The sequence below is a fragment of the Apteryx rowi genome, unplaced genomic scaffold (genome assembly GCF_003343035.1).
Source record: "Apteryx rowi isolate R43461 unplaced genomic scaffold, aptRow1 scaffold_0, whole genome shotgun sequence".
In the NCBI taxonomy this organism is placed as follows: Eukaryota; Metazoa; Chordata; class Aves; order Apterygiformes; family Apterygidae; genus Apteryx; species Apteryx rowi.
Window position 1 is genome coordinate 1,009,848 of NW_020447195.1, and position 20,420 is coordinate 1,030,267.

Sequence of the window (20,420 nt, forward strand, 5' to 3'; positions counted from 1 at the left end):
CACCCTCACAGACTTCTCCCCTTCATATACCCTTTCCCCCTACTCCCTTCCCAAAAGTCATCAAAAGATCTTCCTTTGTTGATGAATTTGAGAAGCGATAGAGGGGTCAGCAATATTTTGGGCAGTGCTGCCTACAGCCAGCCTTGGTGGGGGTGACCCTTAGCTGAAAACTTGTGAATCTCTCAGTCCCCCCAGCTTTCCAGTCCAGGCAGTGTGTAGGCAGTGGTAGTGTAAGGGAAGGATCTGGCAGTGGTTGCCTCCTCTGAGCTCTGCGGTGGAAGGACAGTCATGTGCAGGAATAACAAAACCCTTCAAAAGGCAGAAGGATCCAAATAATGAAGGAACCTGGTGGGACAGACTTTGMCCCAGTATCAGCTAAACCTGACTGGGGGTTTACACTGCTGGAGGATGACACCATGCAAAGATCTGGGATGTAAGCTGAGGCTGAGGAGCGATACTGTCAATGCTACCTGAGCAAACTCCAATGTGCTTCACCTGCAGTGATGCCTCCCAGGGAGTTTCCAGCTCTGTGAAGTTTGGCTGGACTAAAGACTATCTGGGAAACTGGCATGGCTGTGGAAGGGAACCCCCCTGTCATGCAGCGCAGCATCCTCATTTGGGAATTGCTTGTTCACAGGGTCTGTGTGTGCTGAACCAATGCTGAGAGATGGCAATGGAGAGCCAGCCAGCTGCACTGTCCCAGATGGCCACTGCAGCTCCCTGCTGAGGGAGGCAGAAATCTGGCCTTCTTATAAGGAATGAGGATTTCAGTAAGGCTTCAACCATAGTTCTGTGACCTGGGGCTGCCCATGGCACACACTGTCCATAGCTGCAGGAAGACAGCTTTTGTTGGTGGTGGTCTATTCCAGTAAGCAAGTCCGTGTGTCTGTTCTCTTTTCACAGTGACAGAGACAGTTCGGGCTTTTCTCCCACACGGTCTTCTGAAAGAGGCCAGTTGGTCTGCAGATTGCTAGATGACCTCCTGTTTGGTGATGGTGGGTTGTGGGATGGAGGTGGGCTGTTTTGCCACAGTTGCAATGGCTCCAGGCAGTAGCTTGTATTGCTCTGGCCCTGAGCCCGCAGGTGGAGATGGCTGTGGAGTCTCTGGAGTAGCTACAAAGAGATAAACAAAATTAGAAGGGCGGCATGGACTTGAAAGCACTGGGATCTACTCCTCACTCATGTGAGGTTCAGGTGTAAGCGAGACAAAGGCTCTGTAGCAAAACCATGGCTTCTAATGACTTGCATATTTGCCGCAAGGCAGCCCTAACACACAGGCCCCCRCACAGTCCTCCCAGTTAGGTGCCCTAGAAGAGCTCAAAATGACCTGCTCTGGCCATTTGTTTGGTCAATTGGGGTTGTCTCACCCCCAAATTCCCAGGTGGTGGCCCCGCATCGTGGATCTGATTCTCCTGTGTTTTTGCAGAGGGCAAAATGAGGTAAGTTTGAACTATTCAGGGGAAGGGGAACCTTTCCACTGATTCCAGTAGGAACTGGATGGAACCATTAGTTCCTAAATTTAAGGCTATGTAAAAGTTACAGTCTGACAGGGAACATCTTGTTGAATCAGTTAATCTAGCCTAATCTGATCTGACCCACTTCTCTGTTTGTCTTTCCATCCTTTCTGCATAGGAATTTCTCACACACTCATTATCAGAGACTGTCTTGCATGGAAATTTCCTTGCAAGGTAGAAAGTACCTCCATAGAAACACTGGAAGGCTCAGTTTCTCCCGAGAGCTATCAGTCACTCTGGTGATACTCACACATCTGCCCGTTGTGCATCTGAGGAGGCATTGTGTTGGCCACAATGACATTTGTTCCCAGGTTCTCCTGGATCAGATGAGGGTGCAGAGGGTGGTGAGCATGCGGCGTTTCACTTGATGACCCTAAAACCATGCATATAACATTGTCATGATGGCAGGAGACAGTTCAGAGGGTCAGAGACCCACTACACCAAAATGTCAAAGCCTCTCCAGTAACTGTGCATGAACTGCTTGTATGTTTGTGATTGGAGCACACCCCTCCCATCTTCCATGGACATCTTGGGCTCAGTTCCCCTACCTGCTGCCTGTATTTCCTCTTATAGAGAATTATGTTCCTCTCSTCCCGAATCACATCACAAAAGAATAGAACAGTGGTAACTTCTCATTTTGTTTTGTCCCACTGGATGCTCCCAGTAGAAAATCTGGGCATTCCTTCAACCAAACCTTTCAGGCCCTTTTATTCTGATGGCTCCCTTCTGATACAGAGGAGAGTTAGTGAAATGGCTGGCTGGTAGGTGTTTGGGAGTTGCACAGCAAAACTCATCTACATGCTGAGGGCTGGGGATGCCTCTCCATAAATAGACGCACAGCTGTTTAGATGAATAGAAATGGAGCACCCTTTGTTATCACTGCACAAATGGCAAGGAGATGATTTCATGTGAGTCACAGGCTGACCTGCACACAGTCTGGGACTCTGCCTTATTCAGCTGGGTAGTGGCARCAATGGAGGGTGCTAAGGGGATGGTGATTGGGGAGCACTGAGAGGCCTCTTGCAGGACCCTCAAGTACTCACCTCCCAGCAGCATCTCCTGCAGCAGATTGTCTATCTTAGCCATCCCAAAGAGCTTGACAAACTGGATCTGCTCTATCATCTGCCAGGTAATGCTCTGCAGCACAGGCAGCAGCAGCAGCAGCTCCCCAAAGCGGCCCCGTGAGTCGTACTGCCGGTCATTGATGTAGTCCTCCAGGCTGACCTGCACCTGGTACCGCATCCGCTTGATCTTGGAGGGGTCACTCAGTCCTTTGGCATCTGAAACAATCCACAGAGTAAATTATCCAGGCTGCTTTCCTAGGAACTGCCCTTCAGTAATAGCATGAGCTCTAGGCTCAGGTTGGTGTGTGCTGTCTCTGATTCTCTATATGTTGATACAGATAGATATTCTTCCTCTTCTTAGGCTGACTTCTCCCCTCTATCTAAGAACAGTTTTGCCCGGAGAGGAGACAAGGTAACATTTACATAACTCAGCACCAGTCAGTATAACCCAGACTAGTCCCCCTTGATGGTGACCATCATCTGCTGCAAGCTGGAGCATACCTGGGTCAAAGAAGATGATGGCTTTCAAGCAGGCATACTCATTATCATCTATCTGCAGCTCCTGGAATGGAAGGACCAGCTCGTCCAGGATGCGGATGGCCACGCGGCTCACCTCCACCAGTTCGGGGCAGTTCCGTGGGATGATGTGGTCATTTCCTTTAGATAAGCAGTACAGAGACCATCACCCTGTCATTGCCCAAGACTTACCAAGGGTGACAAGGGCTTCAAAACTTTCTAAACCCAGAAAACCAATGTTGAGATGATTTTGGGGTGGGGATACTAGCTGGGTCCCAGGAAATTCTCACTCCTGCACATTCCCTAGCACTGTCCACCAGAAATGCTGATCTGTGTTGCCAGAACAGCCTCTCTGTATTCAATCATAGGGCTGACAGGAGTCACTCAAGCAAGGAAAAGCTGACTGAGGAGCGAGAGCCTCTTTCTCAATTACAGCACAGCCTGCTTAAACAAACCTGGCATGGCAGCATGAATGTTCATAGCTCCCCACCTTTGCCAAAGCAGCATGCCATGACCTTGATGCGAAGTGAGCCAAGCCTACCTACACACTAAGGTGGTGCTAGGCTTTCTAAAACATGGATGATCAAGCCACTATCCTGCAGAAAGGATGCCCACCCTCTCCTCCAGCCCCTGGGAGGGATGCTTAGTAGAAGCAGACTGGTGGAGAGCAGAAGTGCACTCTTTACCTAGCAGCAAGACATCCTTGAACACCATGGACCTCTTGGCAGCTCCCAGTAACAGATGTTCCCCTGCATGTGCTCGCAGCAGTGCCACCTGCAAGGGCAGGGACAAGTTATTTGCGTGATGGCAGCAGAGAGACAGAGAGAAGGCTGCAATATCATGTAAACAGGAGAGAAATTCCAGCACTCCTGTACATCAGTCAAGGTTGCGGGGTGAGATCCCCTCTCCAGATACAAGCTTGAAGTCAGAGGAAGAAGCCAAAAAATGGTTTATTCCTGTGTATAAACAACTCTGGATTCAGCAGAACTAGTAGATGTCAGACCTATGAGGCTCTAACCCAGCCTGTGTGCATCTTGCCCCTCTCCAAGAGCTACCCAGAGGCTCTGCCACACTCCCCTGTGCTGTGTTAAATGGCCCAGGACTGGGGGCCAAGGAATGAGCCTCCCCGAGGCATCTGTGTGAAGGGACACTACACCTTTCACTTTATCTCACGGGAGTGAGGAGGATGGTTGCTGTACCTCTAGGCAGTGCCCGTCTCCCACTGAAATGACTCTTATGGGGACCCACGTCCCACTGGCAGGTGGGGTCACCTTCTGGTCATTTGTTCCCTCATTGGCAGTGGACATTCAGGCCAGGGAAGCCAGAGGGATGTTTTTCTGCACTGACGTTAATGATTGAAGTGTTTCATTTTACACCCCTCAGTGGTTCCTGAGAATGTTCTGAATCTTTTGCCCTCCTTCGGTTAAAAATTTCAAAGATTTAGGCAGAAACAGAAGTTAACGATTGGACAGCCTGACGTGGAGGCTTCTTAATGTCCAGCCAGGAACCTCTGCTGAAGAAAACAATCATTAAACATTAATGGAAAGATTCTGAAAAGCGTGTCCTAATAGGAATGGTCCTGTTTTCTAGTGCATTATCTCTCAGCATCAGACAAAACCAAGAGAAGTCCTACCCTGCCAGAAATGTCAGGAGAATGCATCATTCATGGAACAGAGCTGATTAGAAAAGATGCTGATGTCAGAGAGAGATTTTTTTCAGATGCTGTAAAAGAGTTATGCAAAATAAACAGAGTGGAGGTCCTTGCAAAAAGACTRCGTGCACATGATGTTGGGGAACCTTTATCTATACGCCAAAATCTAGCCTCTCTCTATCACTATCCAAACATGGGTGGATGTGTTAACTGAGGCTGATCATGATTACCAAAGCTGCACAACACTGAGCTTTCCCGTCTGCCAAAGATTTGAGAAGGCTGGAAAAAGTGGAGCTCCCAAGGGAAAGCAAAGCTTTCATGTAGGGACTTCCTGCTTACTGCAAATTCAGGAAAGGCTCAGTTTGGATCCACCATTTTTGTTTCCATACAATTCACTTGTTTGAGTGGGGTTAAAATATATTACTTTAACAAAGCAAAATCATTCATTTGATATTTGTTCGTTCAGTGATTAACCTCAGATACATCATTCTATTGTGAACTAGAATAGATATAAAAGTTGTAACTGAACAAAGTAGAACTTTAACCTGGAAATGAAATGGCTTTGGCCCACCAAAGCAAGTACTTTGACATTTAGGTGCAGAGGAAAAACAAGGTGTTGAATATGACCTTCCCTGTAAAAACATTGGCAGAGATGATTCATTCTCAGGCAACGTTTTAATGGCAATGTAACAGTATTTCCCAACGTTAAATGTTCCCCCTGGACATGTCTTGACCAGCTCTCACGCCCCTCGGGCAACTGGCTTGCACATATTTCTGTTTGTCCCTGCTTCCTGGCACTTCTGTCCTCCTTTCTGTGCTCCCCTGAGTATCTGTTGTCTCTATTCTCACACGCTATCCTTCGAAAGCATGGATGTCATTAATTACATAGTTTTAATGCAGCACAGTCTTTCCTCTCAAACCCTTTGGGACAGCTTGGGAACTGCTCATGATGGGGGATGATTACTCCTAGCAGAAGCCCTGTTTCAGTCGAGAAGAGCCCATGGAGCAAGCTGTGAGTGGCTTCTCCCCTGTGGGAATGCAGGGTTCACACAAACTCTTCCCTGGGTTTTGTTTTATTCTTTTAAAAAATTTTCATCACCACAATTGTAAAATGAGCTCATGTGCAAATTTCTGTGGTTTTCTGGAGTTATTAACCAGGTTTACTGCCTCTGTTCCAAGTGGCAGAAAGATCCAATGAGATATGCAGAACTGCCCCAAGCCTTCTCTGGGCAACAGCCTGTTTGCTGGGTAAATACAATTTGCCATCGGACTCCATTTTGTTTTCCATAATTTTTGAGTTGTATTTACCTTAGGAGTTTAGCAAACTGCTTATAGTTGTAAAAAATTTAACACCTTCACACATTAGAAAAGAGGGAAAAGCGCTCCTTGGGGCTGCTAAAAAACACTGAATTCCCCAGGGCTCTGTGCTGCGGGATGGTTACTCAAGATCTCAGTCTTAGGATTTAGGGTGGCAGGAGGGAGCTGATCAGCTGGATACTCTCACTTGCTACATATCATTTTTCTTCATGATGTAAAAATTAACTTTAGGTCAACAGGGCTGGAGACTGATCCTAGCTGAAGAAGATCCAATCCGGTTTTGTGACTGAAAGTAGCTAGACTGGAGATACCTTCCTACCCGTGACAGGTGCTGTGCCGGTCACTGTCAGAAGTGAACTGCTTGCCCTGGCCCTTGGGAGCCACCCCACCACCACAAGGGCTGTTTAAGCCTGTGCACATGTCATGTCCTACAAAGCCTGCTGCAGACCTCTGCAACTTAGGCTTAAACAGGAGACAACTCTTTGAGGCTTCCTGAGATCCCACAGTACCATCTTATAGGGGAATTCAAACCCACAATGCTGATCTTGGTGGAGGAATCACCAAATGTCATTTTAGTAATTTGTTTTAAATGAAAATATGTTTCTGTCTTCTAACTCTGCAGAGAGATTTTTTTATTGCCTTGGGATCTTGAACTATAAGTGTCAGTAAAAYAGTGTTTACCTTCAATAATTCCACACTAGCAGAATGGATACAAGCATATTCCCAGGCACAAACCAGAAAGAAATACAGACAGGTAGTATTGTTTTTAAGTCTTGAGCAGACCTTACACTAAGTGATTTTTCCTAATAAGTCTAAGCATTTTTATAGCACCTCAGGTTTTCAAAGTGCTGCACAAATTGCAATAAATCAACAAATAATTGACCAATAGATCCATGCAAAATGCACACCTGATTATGTATCTAATTTGAGCTCACTGTTATCATGACTGTGCTCATTGACTGATTGACTGCACAGGCAAGTGGCCTGTGCTGACATTGTGTGCATGSTATTCCCCAATCAGCTCCGGCAGTCATGATAACAGAGCGAACAATGACCATTTTCTTTGAAGCTGTCGGCTGTTTCGCTCTCGTTTGGCTCCCCACTGCCTTTGCTAGGGAAGAGGGAGGAGGGTGGATTGGGAGGACTCACCTGGTCATCCAGGGGCAGCTCGCAGAAGGCAGGGATGTATTTGGCCCACTCCACCAGCACCAGCAGCTGCTGCTTCATGGACTCGCACACGTCCGAGATGTTGGCAATCTTCTTCCCTCGGATGTCTCCGTTGATCACAGGAACTGGCGATGATATCTGCAGGGAGGGAAGAGACCCTTCAGGTTTTGGAGCCACAGAGAGAACATGAGCAGGAAAATTCCCGGGTTGGGGAAGGCCCCTGGGATGTGTGGTGATGCAGAATCCAGCACTGAGACAATTACTTTTTACTGTTGCATATCCAGCCCCTACAAAACATGTGGCCCAGCACAGCTCATTTCAAATGGAGATCAGCTCAGGATTTGTAAATATGAAATGCTCCAGAGCTGAAACTGTGGATCATGTAGGTAAGATATTGTGCCTTGAATAGTCTGGAAAGCACAGGAGAAATATTTCTAAAGCCAAGATGAATTTCCACTGAAAGAATGTGCTCATTCAAGATCTAACAGGAAACAAAGGGGCTCATATAACAACGAGGGAAGGCAGTCAGACTTCCCCTCTTGCTGTCCCGCTGTCCCCAGTAGCAAGGACATGTCCAGCCCACCCGGTCGCATGACAAGGCAGAGACCTGCTCCCCCTTCCAGAGCCGGTGCTCGGCCAGAACCGCCTTGCTTTGCTTTTAACATGAGACATGTAGGCTCTATTTCTTCTCCTGTCTCAGTTAGTAGGAGCATGAGAAGTCTCTGCTGAAGACAGTTTTCCAGGTCTGAGGTTGATCTCTTTGAGATTAGCACCAGGTCATTAATATTTGACAAATGCCAAAGAAATACTTTAAAGACCCCCCCCCCCTCAGCATTTAGGCCCTTTTTTGCAAAACTTCACATGTGCAAACATGCCAACAGCAACACAGGTCACTTCTTTTGCATAGAGAATATTTATGATTGCACAGGCAAATGGGGCCATTTCATTTGCAAGGGATAAGTCYGACAGCTCTGTGGGTATTACAAGTCAGGGTTACATGAGCTGGAAGAAACATCCCCCCAAAACCAGGCACCCAACTTCACACCCAGTTCTCATGCATAGCTGCTCACCCAGCTCATGTAAAGGTTTGCCCTTAGTCACTACTTTATCCTCAAGCTTCTGTGAGCAATTAACTCAGCCCCATCGCTGCCCTCCACCTGCCCTCTCTGCTCTTGAACAACATCAGCTCTTCCTGGCTTGTTCCTGCCAGCACTTTCAGCTCAGACCCTGCCAGCCTCCCAAAGGAAATGGAGTTCAAATGTCACCTGCATTTTTTTCCAGGTTGCATTACTTGGAAGTTTTCCAGCTCTGGAGCTATTATTGAATAAATAAGATTGTAAAAATCTCACCATGTATTACCCTAATCAGAGAGCCCGGAAGGCTTAGCAAATAAATAAAGATCTCTGAGTGAGTGACCTGAGATCTCAGAGAAAGCAACTCCTCAGCAGTATCTTGTTCTAATTAGCCAGGCACATAAAAGTTACCAATTAGTGTGCTGGAGCCTGCCTTGTCTAATGAGTCTGTCTGTTCTCTGTGGGAGAGCAACAGCTTCCCTGGATTTGTTGATGATTGTGGTTTTTATCAGCAGATCCTCCTCAAGACTTATATATGATGCCGCTGCAGGACTCAGAGTCCGGGAAATGTCCTTCCCTTGCAGATCTGGTGACTTGAGGCCCCATTGTCTCACCTCACTGAAACAGCACCGTTACTATTTTTAGAGAGTATATAAATACATTAGGACCTGTGCAGGACAAGGTGAGGCACAGGATGAGACAGGATACGCTGCCTTTGTCTTCTTGGCACCCATGGGGGCCTGGCACTTCCCCTTTTCAAGGAACTGAACCTTAAAGCCTGACCCTGGGCCCTAGCATGGAGCCCAGAGCACCGGCATGTCCTGTCCCAGAGCATCTTCAGGGAAACATGACTCCTGAAGCAAGGAAGAACACAGACTGCCAACTTGAATCCGCCTTTGTTTTAACTAGAACAAGAAGTGCTGCTCTCCCCGGCTCCCACGAAGGATGGCAGTTCCTGCCTCCTGCCTCATTGTTGTTCTTCCACAGAAACCCGCCAGCAGCATGTGCTCTCCTGTCCTGGCCGGGGTCCAGACTTCCTGCACCCTTAGGAGTTCCTCCATGTCTCACAGCCCACATCACTTGCGCACTCCAGTTTTGGAGGCTTAGCATAAACCCTGAGCTCTCCATGCTCTTTCTGGAGAATTTCCTGTGCCAGCTCCCTCCCTGCCGACTGCCTTGGCTGCACTCATATCTCTGGGCTGCCCTAAATCTCTCCTACTTGAGTGGRAGTTTGAAGACCCCATTGCCCCTGCTCAGGTAGAGGGTGGTGGTGGTGGGTGGTGGTGCCGTCTGAGCAGAGACAGAGGCTGGCAGTGACAACACAGGGTCCCTGCTGTGCTGCTTCTGGCACCTGCCTAACCCATTCAGATGATTTGGAGAACCTCTCCATTTCTTTTTAACAAGTTTGCACCCTCTAAGAAATCAGTCTACTGTCTCTATCTGGGTGCTTCAAAACTGACACACAACAGGTCTTGAGACACAGCTCTGGCACGGGAATGTAGCCCAATCTGCAGGGGTGTCACTCCCAAAAAGGGAGAAGAAAGGATGAGGGGACGGCGACAGGATCTCATGATAACAGGCTGAGCTGCTGCACCACCCTGAGCAACCTCAGGTCTCCCCACATCAGCCCTGCTCACCCCTTCAGCTGATCTGTGCCTCAACCTGGATGTGTCCTTCCCTCTGTTGCGTGTCTCCCCTCCCCTCTCTCCCAGGCTTCAAGCAGCCATGAGTTCTCAGGAGGAGGATTTGGAACAAGGTGAGGGAAATGATCTGGCATGTCAGGCTGGGAAGATCAGTCCAGAAATAAGGAGCAGGATGGAATAATTTATAATAATACCTACCAGAAGGGATGAAGGGAAACTGAAGCAGYAGGGTGGCAGGATAGAGAGGGCTCTGACAGATGCTTAGCTTTGAATGAGGGCTTTCCTTGCACAGCACTAATAATGACCTGAACTAAGCACACGTCTGCACAATACAATATTGGCCACATTTTGGATTCAAGCTGCCTGGCAAGAGAGGAGACTGTGTGAGCTCCTCTCTGAACAGACAGACCAGGAGAAAAATCTCAGGGTTCCCCTTTTTTGGAGTCTTCCGTCTCCATTCTTCCCAGTCAACGCCAATTTAACATATACTGTTTGCAGTATTCAGATGTTTAAATCAGAGTCCTCTTTTCAAGTGAACATTCTAGGAAATGAGTTTCCTGGCTGTGTGTTTGTGGAAATGGCGAATTTTAAGCAAACACTGGAGCGAACATTTGCGTAATGCAAGCATGAAACTGATTCCTCATGAAATTGTGCAGGAAGCCAGAATCCAAGTTGCTAACAGCCAGTGGGAATGGAGACCGCTTGTGCAAGGCCAGTCCCTTGGCTGGCATAAACAGATGCAGCTCCTTGGATTTCAGTGATTCTACCCTATTTTACACCAGCAAGCACTCCAGCTTTCATGTGTCCCATCAAAGCATCTGAGCACAGTTCCAGACTAAAGAGCATTAAAGCAATGGTTTCAGGTAACAAACGCTTTTGAAAAAAAGTGTTGAGTTTGCAGACAAGTTACTTAGAAAAGAAGTGGTAATTTGAAGACTCAACTATTAAATGCTCACCTGGACCTACTGGCCACACAATGCTTGATGTTTTTTTACTTGCCAAAGAGGAAAGAGAGGTACCTGTTGTGCCAGGACTTCTGCCTGCAACAAGACATTGATGGAAGGCAAGCTGCTATCTTCATAACTTGATCTTCGGGTGCTGATTCGGTCCCGTTCATTTTGTACAGCTGCAAGAGAGTATTTTGGCTCAGTAGCAGCTCATTCATGGAAATACACACCAAAACCTATCACGCTCTTTTGGCGTTCCCTTTCACAGCGCCTTGGATCACTTAGCTGCAATTTGACAGCTCCCCTGCCTGGCAAGGCAAAGGTGCAGCTGTGCCTAGTTTGTGATGTGATGCCTGAGAGACCTGGCTACATTTGGTAGCTCTGTTTTCACATTCATTTTATTAGGCTTTCCTGGGAGTGAGTTATTTCAGAATCCAAGCGCTTGGCTCAAAGCCTGTAGAGTTCAATGGGAAAATTTCATTTCAAAGGATCTAGCGCTACAATTTTTGATTGCAATTTCTTAAGGGAATCTCTGAAATTGTGGCTATGCTTACCACCCAAGCTATGTGTGAAATCAAGCAGTCTGCATGCCTATTTTGCCTGTTTTGTCTGTGCGCGTGACTTTTGTGAGCTGCATTTGGAAGCTCTTGCTTCTCATGCATCCAGAAAGGGTAGGTACAGTTTGAAAACTTTTCTTTAAGCTGGAATGAGGAAGGAAATGCAAAACAGATACTACATACCTATCCAGAGGAATTGAGCTTTCTCATACTTTATCCTACAGGGAGTCCCAGGACAGGTATGAGCCCAGCATGCTTTCCTACCCACTTTATTCTTGAGAAGGGACTGGGCTTTGAGTCTAAGAGATGGCAAGATCCAAAGCAGAAGCAGTAATGCTGAGGAGGAGGATTCCTCTCTATCTGCCACGAGGCTGTGGGCTAGCCATAACTCACCACAGGCAAACCAGTCACCCAAAGCCATCTGCTCAAATAAGGTATTGATCGATGGCAGGGAAAACAGAACAGTCTCTGCCTTAGGCTGGTGGCTCTCTGAATTGATACGTTCTCAATGTATAAATCTGCCTGATAAAAAGCAATAATGAGGCTGGGCCAGAAGAAAAGCCCTGCAGTCAGCGGCTGTAAATAGGAGCTCTCAAGGTTATGCCGCTTGTTATCAGTAGCAGGCCCCCGAGTTCAGTCACGCCATGATGTTTTCCAAATGTTTGCTCAGTATTAGCTGGTCATGCACCTAATGTAACTTCTATTGAATATTAACAGACAGCAGCAAAGCGCTGGGCATGGGATGAGCGGGCTCTGCAGGGAGAGGAGGATTCCTATGTTCTTCAGGAAAAATCAAGCCAAGTTCCTTGCAATACCTCGTCCTTTTTAAAAGGGGAGAAATGTTCCTGCTCAGAGGCATTCTCACAGGACAGTATGTCAGTTAAGGCAGCCAAGGTATGGGGTGGCACTCCCCTGTTGTCTTGAAGGACCCCTTCTCTCCTAAGTTTCTCTTCAAGGGGGTGTGAACTGAGGGGAGCGTGGGGCTTAATTTCTCAACCCCAAACAACAGGGCCAAACACCTCCCTGGTGTCCCTTTGCTGACATCAGTGGGGATGAGCTGTCTGTGAGGTGCACAGGCAACTCCTCGGGGCTGCTCCTGGAAGGGTCTTGGTCCCCCCATCAGCAGGGTCACCAGCAGCCCAAGGTTTCCTCACCACTGCAAGTGCTCTGGAGTGCTGAGCGGGGTTGAACCAGGGCTGAGTCCTGGCCTGTTGTGTCTCAGTCACGGGGACCTGGAAAGACTGCAGAGGTAGAGATGTGCGGAAGTTTGTGGGGTGAACCTGGGAAGGTGGATATGTTCCCTTGGGCTTAAATAGCCAAAATGCTCCACTTCGCTTTGGGTTCTTTCTGCCATGGCCAGTGCATTGGATAAAACTAAGCTCTCTACAGAGGGTCAGTAAGAGCCTATATACATATTAGAAAAAAAGAAGCAAAATGACTGTTGGATCCTTTGCTGGACTGTCCTGTCTAGGTGCAGATTTCACAGTGACTGTGGGGCACCAGCACTTAGAGTGATTCTCCCAAAGAGTTTCCAAAATGACCAGACCGTCTCTGAAGTTTCTGCTTCTCACTGACATTGTGAATTGTTCCCAAATGGCTCAGATGGCCYGGCTACGTGGAAGCACACGTGTGAGCCAGTGCGAGGGCAAGTGAGCTAAAGAGCATGAGTGCAGCCATAGCCATAGGTGTGATCTGTATGTACTAGAGTGGGCAGGTCTGGGACACGAGAATGCCTCTGTGGCTCTTTCATGGGTATGTCTTTGCTGGCATTTTGATGGATGCCCTGAGAAGGGGCCCTGAAATTGGATGTTTTGGCCGTATGGACAGCAAAGCCCAGGAGCCCCAAGGAACTCTGACTTTGGGGGCACCCAGGACCCCTGTGCCTTGCCTGGAGGCTTAATCAGCTGTTAGTACGATGGCTGCTTGTGAGACCTTCGTATGGATGGGAGCTGGGCAGGTGAGGCACGTGCAGGGTTCATGACTACGGACCCAACCTCTCCCTAAAACCTTCTCTGATGGGTGATCTGGATCTTTGCACTTGAGAGCCCTGTGAAGGGAAGATGAGGCTCAGCTGGCTGAGCGAGCGTCTCCACGAAATGGCAGGGACTAGCCTTCAGCTGCACAGGCATCCTCAAGCATACGGCCAGCGTGACTGCTGCTAAAGAAGCAGTACAGGGAAGCCACGCCGTGACCCACCTTCCTTCTTCATTCCTGCTCGGAAGCACTTCTTAAGCCTGCAGTATCGGCACTGGTTTCTTTTGTCTTTGTCTACCACACACTGCCTGTTAAACCTGGGAAGAAACAGAAGTGTGAGGAGCAGCAAGACTGAGCCTAAAAACAGGACAGTTCAGAGTCCCACGCTCCAAGATATGCTTAGAGCAGATTCCCAGAGGCTCAGCCCTAGAAAGGAGCCCCAGTCAGTGCCATTTCTACACTTACTTTAATCTGAGTTTCCTCCTTTGCTTGCAGTGCCCCATGACTAACAGAATAATGCCTGAATGTGATAGTTGCAGGAACTCTTGGGGATCTAAATGAACCATTCCTGTTATTGCCAGTGGAAACTCTAGCTAAATCTCCTAGTTGGCACTGAAAATCTCCCCTGACTTACCCCTGGATGTACAATGAGGACAGGCTAGAGCTGACAGTAGCATGCAGGAGCTCGGGCTGCTGGCCTTGTGCACTAACCACTAGGCACAGGATGCTCAAGATGGAGCAACAAAGCCCAGTGCAGTTAAAAGTGTGTGCCAGGGGGTCAGAGTCACCTTCTTAACCTCTACTGGAAGTTAGGTTCCAGCTAGAATGGAGGAAGAATGTATTTATTCTGTATAAAAAAGGTTGTTCTGGAGCTAATAAGGTTAAGAAGTGGGTTTAAGTCCCCAAGCCTCTCTGGAGCTGTGTCTGGGATACAGACAGGTTGCTTCTGACCTGGCCAGTGTCACTGGTGTACAAATAGCTTCTTGGCTGCTGCACTTCAGAGAGGAGATGGGATGCAACCACCTTCTTCCTCCACACTTCTATCACTAAATCCATCAAACCCGGGGGGCAAACATGGATCTCCCTTGTCTGTGGCTCTTGCACATAGCAAAAGCCTGGTAGCTGATCGCAGCATGAATTTCACTTGCAAATTTGCAAGATCCTGCTCTAATTTACTGTTGATTGATCAAGCTTGGGAACTAAAGGCACAGGCGTACAGAGCCCAGGCTGCTGTGAAGGGGAAGGGCACCCAGCCGTGCAGACTCGGGTAGTTTTTGAAAAGGCTTGTTTCTACTGTTCTTTTTAAAGCCCCAAGCTAAAATTTCCCCAAATGGATGCCCAAAAGCAGCTTTTTAAGTGTTTGTTTAGAACTTATATAAAAGGCCTAGTGTCCAAAGAACCAGGAACCTTGTCTTTTCCCACTGGACATGTTGGGAGGGGGTTCCCTGGGCAGTCAGTCTAAATAACCCTGGGATGCAAGCACTAATGCGCTTCACATGCACTCATAGATCTGGGGCTTCTTTCTATCACTCAAATTTTAGAGTCCTGTTGCTGTTTACACTCTCCAAGTGGCTGTCAGGACATCTGGAGTAAATCATTCAAAAAAGCCTAAGTGAAAAAGCCTAAGTGACTTAGACACTCAGGATCTGAGGACTCCTTGATTTCCATTGTAAATCTCAAAGTCTTGGTTCCTCAGAAGCAGTGACAGCACGTCACAGCCACTTACGGCACCGGAGAGCCATGGGCCCACTGCCAGTGACACAAACTGCAGTGCTTCTGTTGGGTGAGCAACATGCATATCTCATCCTGGAATGGGATATGCAGATGTGCACGCTACGTCACCCTACCTGTTGCATCCTTAGATGTTTTTTCATCATGTAACAGGCAGTGACAGCATTTTAGGTAGATGGCATATATACTTCCATCTTGTGACAGAGAAGGGATAGGGGGCCATCATGCTGCCCCTGGGGAGTGAATGGGGTTTGCACTGGACTCAGAGCACAGAGTAGAAATATTCTCATTCCCTGTAACAGAACCTCCCCACCACCATTGCCTTGCTTGTCGGTGATGTCCACCATCAATTTCCAAAGAGCACATGCTTGGCCCCTAAGGAATGGGGCAAGACTACCTGGTGTCTTTTCTGAGTGATCATTTGAGGGCAATCCGGGAGTGAGAGTTGTCTCTGGCCCTTCCCAGCTGGAGGGAGAGGTTAGGACAAGGCAGTGGGGGACACAGGGAGAGGATGAAGAACCATGCTGCTGCACCCTGAGGGTTTCTCCGTTCAACTCCTGGGGACCATTTTGTCCCTGCCACACAACTCGACCCCATCTGTCCTTACCTGCAGGAGTACATGTGGTTCTTCCGGACGCTCCTCCTGAAGAAGCCTTTGCAGCCATCACAGCTGGAAGCCCCATAATGCTTCCCTGTGGCACGGTCCCCGCAGATGGCACACAGTGCGCTCACCCCCATGCTGTTGGTAGTGTTGAGGCTGGCTGCTTCTGATGGAGATGTGTCTGCTTGGGGAAGGACACAGGAAGGAAGACAATGAGAACCAGGCCTCCAGTCAACATTTGCTAACTCAATTTCCAGTGAAAGACCTGATTTTCTGAGGAACTGGGCAGCTGCAGTCAGACTGTACAGTAGAGGCCCGGTCACAGACTTGCATAAGGAGTGGTGGGTGCTGAGAGTATCTTAAATCACATCCCTCACTTGAGTACATAAAAACTCCCTGTTTGTCAGGGTGAGACAGTTCTTCTGAAAGGCCCGACTCCAGGGACACCTTCAGACTAAATGGAAACCCTGTTGGCACTGTCACAGAGCAGAGCCAAAATTCCTTTGGCATTTGCAGATGCTTTGGGTCTCAGTAGCACAAACAGAGAAAGAGCTAGTGCAGAGGTAAGCTGAGGTATTAGGGCTCAGAGTGAGCTGCTGATTTATTAGGCTTTTGTATTATAGTCCTCTAAGAGCCCCAGACAGCTCTGAGTATTAGAGAAATGAGGTGACCAGCCCCCTTTGCTGAAGAGCCCTCTCCGTCAGAGATGGAGCACTAGCCTGCACAACATTTCTTCAGGTGAGCAAGCCTTTAAACGCACAATAAACTCAAGTTACTTCAGTTGGAAAACTCATGTGGGCAAATACTACCCGTGCAAGGAAGGATTGATCAAAATAACCCAGAAAGAAAGGGTGACACTATAAAATTGAGGAGGCTGTATGCTGCGCATCTGCAAGGGTCTTGTAACACCATGGCTGAGACCAATGTGTCATTTCCTTAAATACTGAGCGGGAGGCTGGCACTTGCAGGGCTCTTTTGGAAGGATGGGGGATTGCAGAAGTCTCTGTAGAAAAGGACATCTGAAAGGCTCAACACCATGCAAGCCCTACACTAAAACCCCTGCAGCAAGCCAAACAGACCTCAAGGCTGAAGGGATCAGCTCTTAACTCAGTCGATCTAATTGTCACCTCCCATGCACATTGTCTTGTATCAGTATGGGCACATTTCCCTTCCTCCATGGAAATCCTGGTTGCAAATGATACCCAGGATCTAAGAAGCCACATAAACCTGCTAGGTTTTTAATAACTGAGTTTACTGGTCCCAATAACCTTCTTTAACAGACAGTAACGGAGGTCAACAGGGTCCATCGGGCACTGATTCTGACCAAGACAGCAGAAACCTCTGCCAGAGGCACTAAAATGACATCCTCAGCCACCGCTCGTGACTCAGCCTCCACCCCGTAACACTGGGGCCAGCATTGCAAAATGAACAGCAACCTGTCTGAAGACATTTGCTCCTCATTTCCGGATGCCTTACAGTCAGTTGACTCTGAGGGCAGCAGCTGACTTGGCCGGTACACACGCTCCCAATCTCCCCAGCAGGTGAGCAGCCCCTCACGCCGTCTCCCTCACATCCCTCTCCGATATGGCAGGGATGTGGTTAACTCTTGCCCCAGGAGGGCCACAGCTGCTTCCACTTGGTGCCCAGCTCCCCCAGCCAGCAGAAACTGGGCTGCAAAGGGGCTGGTCCATATAAAAGGCTGGTCCCCGAGGGGGCTTGTCCTCTTTGCTGGAGCTGGGCTGCTGGGGGAGGCTGAGGTGGTGCTGCTGCAGGAGGACTCTGATTTCAGTATCTTCTGAGCAGCTGGACCAGTGGGGCCTTTCAGTGAGGTTCAAAGCTCAGCCTGGGGGAGTTTGCTCTCACGAGAGGATCCTGGGCGCAGCGGAGTCAGGCTTTGGCGGTTTGATTGCCCGGTTGCATGGGCAAGCCCTGTGGCAGGAGTGTACAGTCTTGTGCTTTTGCTTGGTGCAGATGTGTGGGCATGAGTAACCCAGGGCTGATCCTGTGCTCCCGGGGGACCTTGAGCAGCCCCTTCCCTGACTCTGGCAGCAGCTTTTATTTCCCTGCCTGCTTTCTGTCTCTTTAATTCCTTGTGTCCCTCCTGGGTTTCTTTCCTGGGTCACAGTTGCGTCTCCTCGCCCAGTGCACCCTGGGGCCGGAGGGAGTCGTGTGTCTGTGTGCTGTGCTGCTGCCCAGAAAGCCCTTTCCCCGTGCCCACGGCTGCAAGCTCCATCCAGGCTGCTCTCTGCTACGCCAGCCCAGCGTCTCGTGAGGCTGTGCAAGAAGCAGCTTGCCTCTCAACCCCTGTCCCTCCGAGCACATCCTGAGCGCTTGGTTGGATTAAAGGCATGCCAGAAAGTTAGATTTTTAGTTTCATCTAAACATAGAACTTGCAGCTGAGAGGAGAAAAGAGCTAATCTGCCCATAATCACATTACTTGCATATCTGTGACAGATAAATCCCTTTTAGGGGTATATCACGTTATATGCAGATGATGCAGATGTAACAGGAAAAACAAGCACCTTTATCTGAAAAATTACAAATCTTAGTCTAATAGGCCAACCAAAAATAGCATTGTTTTCTATTGGGTAATTTTCCAATGAAGTCCATTTTTATAGTGCCAGAAAGTGGGCTTCTGGCTGCCAGAGTGAAGTGGGTTTAATGGGCATCAATTTGTAGTCAAGCTAAGTAGAAGAAAAAGGGGAGAAAAAAAACGCTGGAAGTTTGAGACCACTGAGGCTGCTTGTGTTACGAGGATGGTCTCTCCCCAAAGCGTGCCTGGAAACGGGGTGCATCTGAGCTGTGACAGTGGCAAACTCTGTCCCTGGGGCTGTGACAGTGGCAAACTGTCCCTGCTGCGCAGCCGCCTCTGGGCTGGCATTGCAGGGCCTTGCCGAGCAGCGCCAAGGCGTCCTGCGGGCTGCAGCCAGGGAAGAAGGCGGAGGAAGGGGTTTTGCAGGCTGAGCGCTGTTGTCTCCGTGGGAAGATGCCAGGGTGCCAGACTAGCCCTGGAGGCAAGACCTACCCCTAATCTGGATCCAGGCACTTGAGGAGGAGAGGCATTTAGCTCCTGGTAACCCAGCTGACTCATCTGCCTCCAGGGCGTTTCCTATTGCACCTGAGCTAGAGTCGTGTAAAATTGTGTGTCCCCCTGCCCTGCAGAGGGGCTGAGCCGCGGAGCCCCTCGCCGCGGCGGGAGTCGGGGCTGCAGGGCGACCCCGGCCCCGTGTGTGTGCTTCGGGTGGGAGGACCATGGAGAAGGAGCAAAACCTGGGCTCATCTTTGAGGGTCTAGACCGGGATCAGCCACTTTTGGCACCGTGCTCCTGGGAGACCCGTGCGGGGGCCAGCGCTGGGAGCAGGGAAGGGGGACCGAGACCCCAAGGGAGGGTGGCGGGTGGTCAGAGTGCGGTAGAGCTGCTTTGAAGCCACAGTGCCATGTCCGCGACCGAGCAGAGCCATAAGCAGGGGGACAGGGTGCTGCCGGCACAGTCCTCCCGGGGAAGAGCTGCGCCCGGGCAGCCTTCGCAGCAGCCTTGGCGAAGCCGCCGGCAGGAGGAAAGGGCCTGGCGAGTCACTTTGCGCCGTGTATTAGTTTAGCCATTAACCTCGTATTTAGCGAGGCTTTAGGGGGGTACTGGAGAGGAATCTCCTGTTATCTCTGAGCATCTAATCAATGAGAATCCTTGGACCCCAAATCGATGGGCCAATATTGCAAATCCTGGTGGGTTAAACATGATTCCACCCTCCCAGAAGGATCGCCCTGCCACAGCTCCTGGGCACCATTTGGGTCTCTTTTTACGAAGATTTCCACCCTTGCCAGGCACAGCTTTCCGCTTGGGGGGAAAACCGAACTGCTGCTTCCCCTAGGGCAGGACTTGCTTTCGAGTCCCCGGCTCCGCAGCCTTTCCAGTGAGCCATGGACAGCTTTGCCCCCTGAAACGTTTGCCTGGTATTTGCTTTCCCTTGGAGCCTGGGAGTGCTGAGACCCGTCTGCTCTCAGCTCAGGCCCTGCTCCCTCAGCCACGGCCAAATACCCGATGGGGAGACCCGTGCTCTCCCTAGCTCCTGTGGTGTGCCCATCACCGAGGTGTCTGGGCTACAGGGCAGCACCCAACCAGCGCCAGCAGCGCATCTCGCAGCCAGCTCTACTCTCTCCGGGAGAAGAAGAAACCCTTCCTGGCTGGCAGCTCCCTGGAGCCCGACGGCCGCTACCCGAGCCCTGCACCGGCCGCCTCGGGGTCCGGCGGGCCCCGGCTCTCCCCACCCGCTGCGAGGGACGGAAAGGCGCGGGGGAACTTACCATTGCCCATAGCCAGCACCTGCATGTTCTCAAACTCCAGAGTGGTATACGCCGGGTCTAGCGCCGCGCTGTAATCTGCCATCTCCATGTCTATCAGGGCTTTGGAAAGGCGCATTATCATCAGCAAACACGGGCCAGATTGTACTGATTCCCTTGTCCGAGGCTATTGGCCCTTCTGCCTCCCTCTGCCTTCGCTGCGTCCCCTATCTGTTGTCTTTTATTTCAAATATTTCTCTGAAAGGATTTGCTGAGCCTCAAGGCCTATACTCCCCAGAGGGGTGGAGGCAGGAGGCAGGGGGTTAATCTTTAATCATCTCACCCACTGCTGAACGCTGCTAAGCTGTTTTTTTTTTTTTTGGTGGA

General features: G+C 49.5%; 1 protein-coding gene across 3 annotated transcripts; it reads right to left on the minus strand.

Annotated features, from left to right (window-relative positions):
* Nucleotides 1-599: 599 nt before the first annotated feature.
* Nucleotides 600-20,178, minus strand: HNF4A (hepatocyte nuclear factor 4 alpha). Of its 3 annotated transcripts, none has more exons than XM_026055561.1 (10): nucleotides 20,058-20,172; nucleotides 15,762-15,936; nucleotides 13,646-13,740; nucleotides 10,965-11,071; nucleotides 7,212-7,367; nucleotides 3,781-3,868; nucleotides 3,080-3,235; nucleotides 2,558-2,794; nucleotides 1,765-1,887; nucleotides 600-1,113 (listed from the first exon to the last, which is right to left on the minus strand). In XM_026055561.1, the coding sequence occupies exons 1-10, from the start codon at nucleotides 20,170-20,172 to the stop codon at nucleotides 971-973; spliced, it is 1,395 nt and encodes a 464-aa protein (XP_025911346.1). In that variant the 3' UTR covers nucleotides 600-970. The 3 variants fall into 3 exon arrangements, with proteins under 3 accessions (XP_025911346.1, XP_025911337.1, XP_025911327.1); XM_026055552.1 differs by having other exon boundaries at nucleotides 971-1,113; nucleotides 15,762-15,939; nucleotides 20,058-20,178; XM_026055542.1 differs by having other exon boundaries at nucleotides 971-1,151; nucleotides 1,761-1,887.
* Nucleotides 20,179-20,420: the final 242 nt, after the last annotated feature.

Coding starts and splice junctions, on each gene's coding strand:
- HNF4A (XM_026055542.1), bottom strand. CDS start 20,172: ATGCGCCTTTCCAAAGCCCTGATAGACATGGAGATGGCAGATTACAGC. Junction 15,937..20,057: donor GGTGCTGGCTATGGGCAATG/GTAAGTTCCCCC, acceptor TTCCCCAAGCAG/ACACATCTCCATCAGAAGCA. Junction 3,236..3,780: donor CAAGGATGTCTTGCTGCTAG/GTAAAGAGTGCA, acceptor GCTTATCTAAAG/GAAATGACCACATCATCCCA.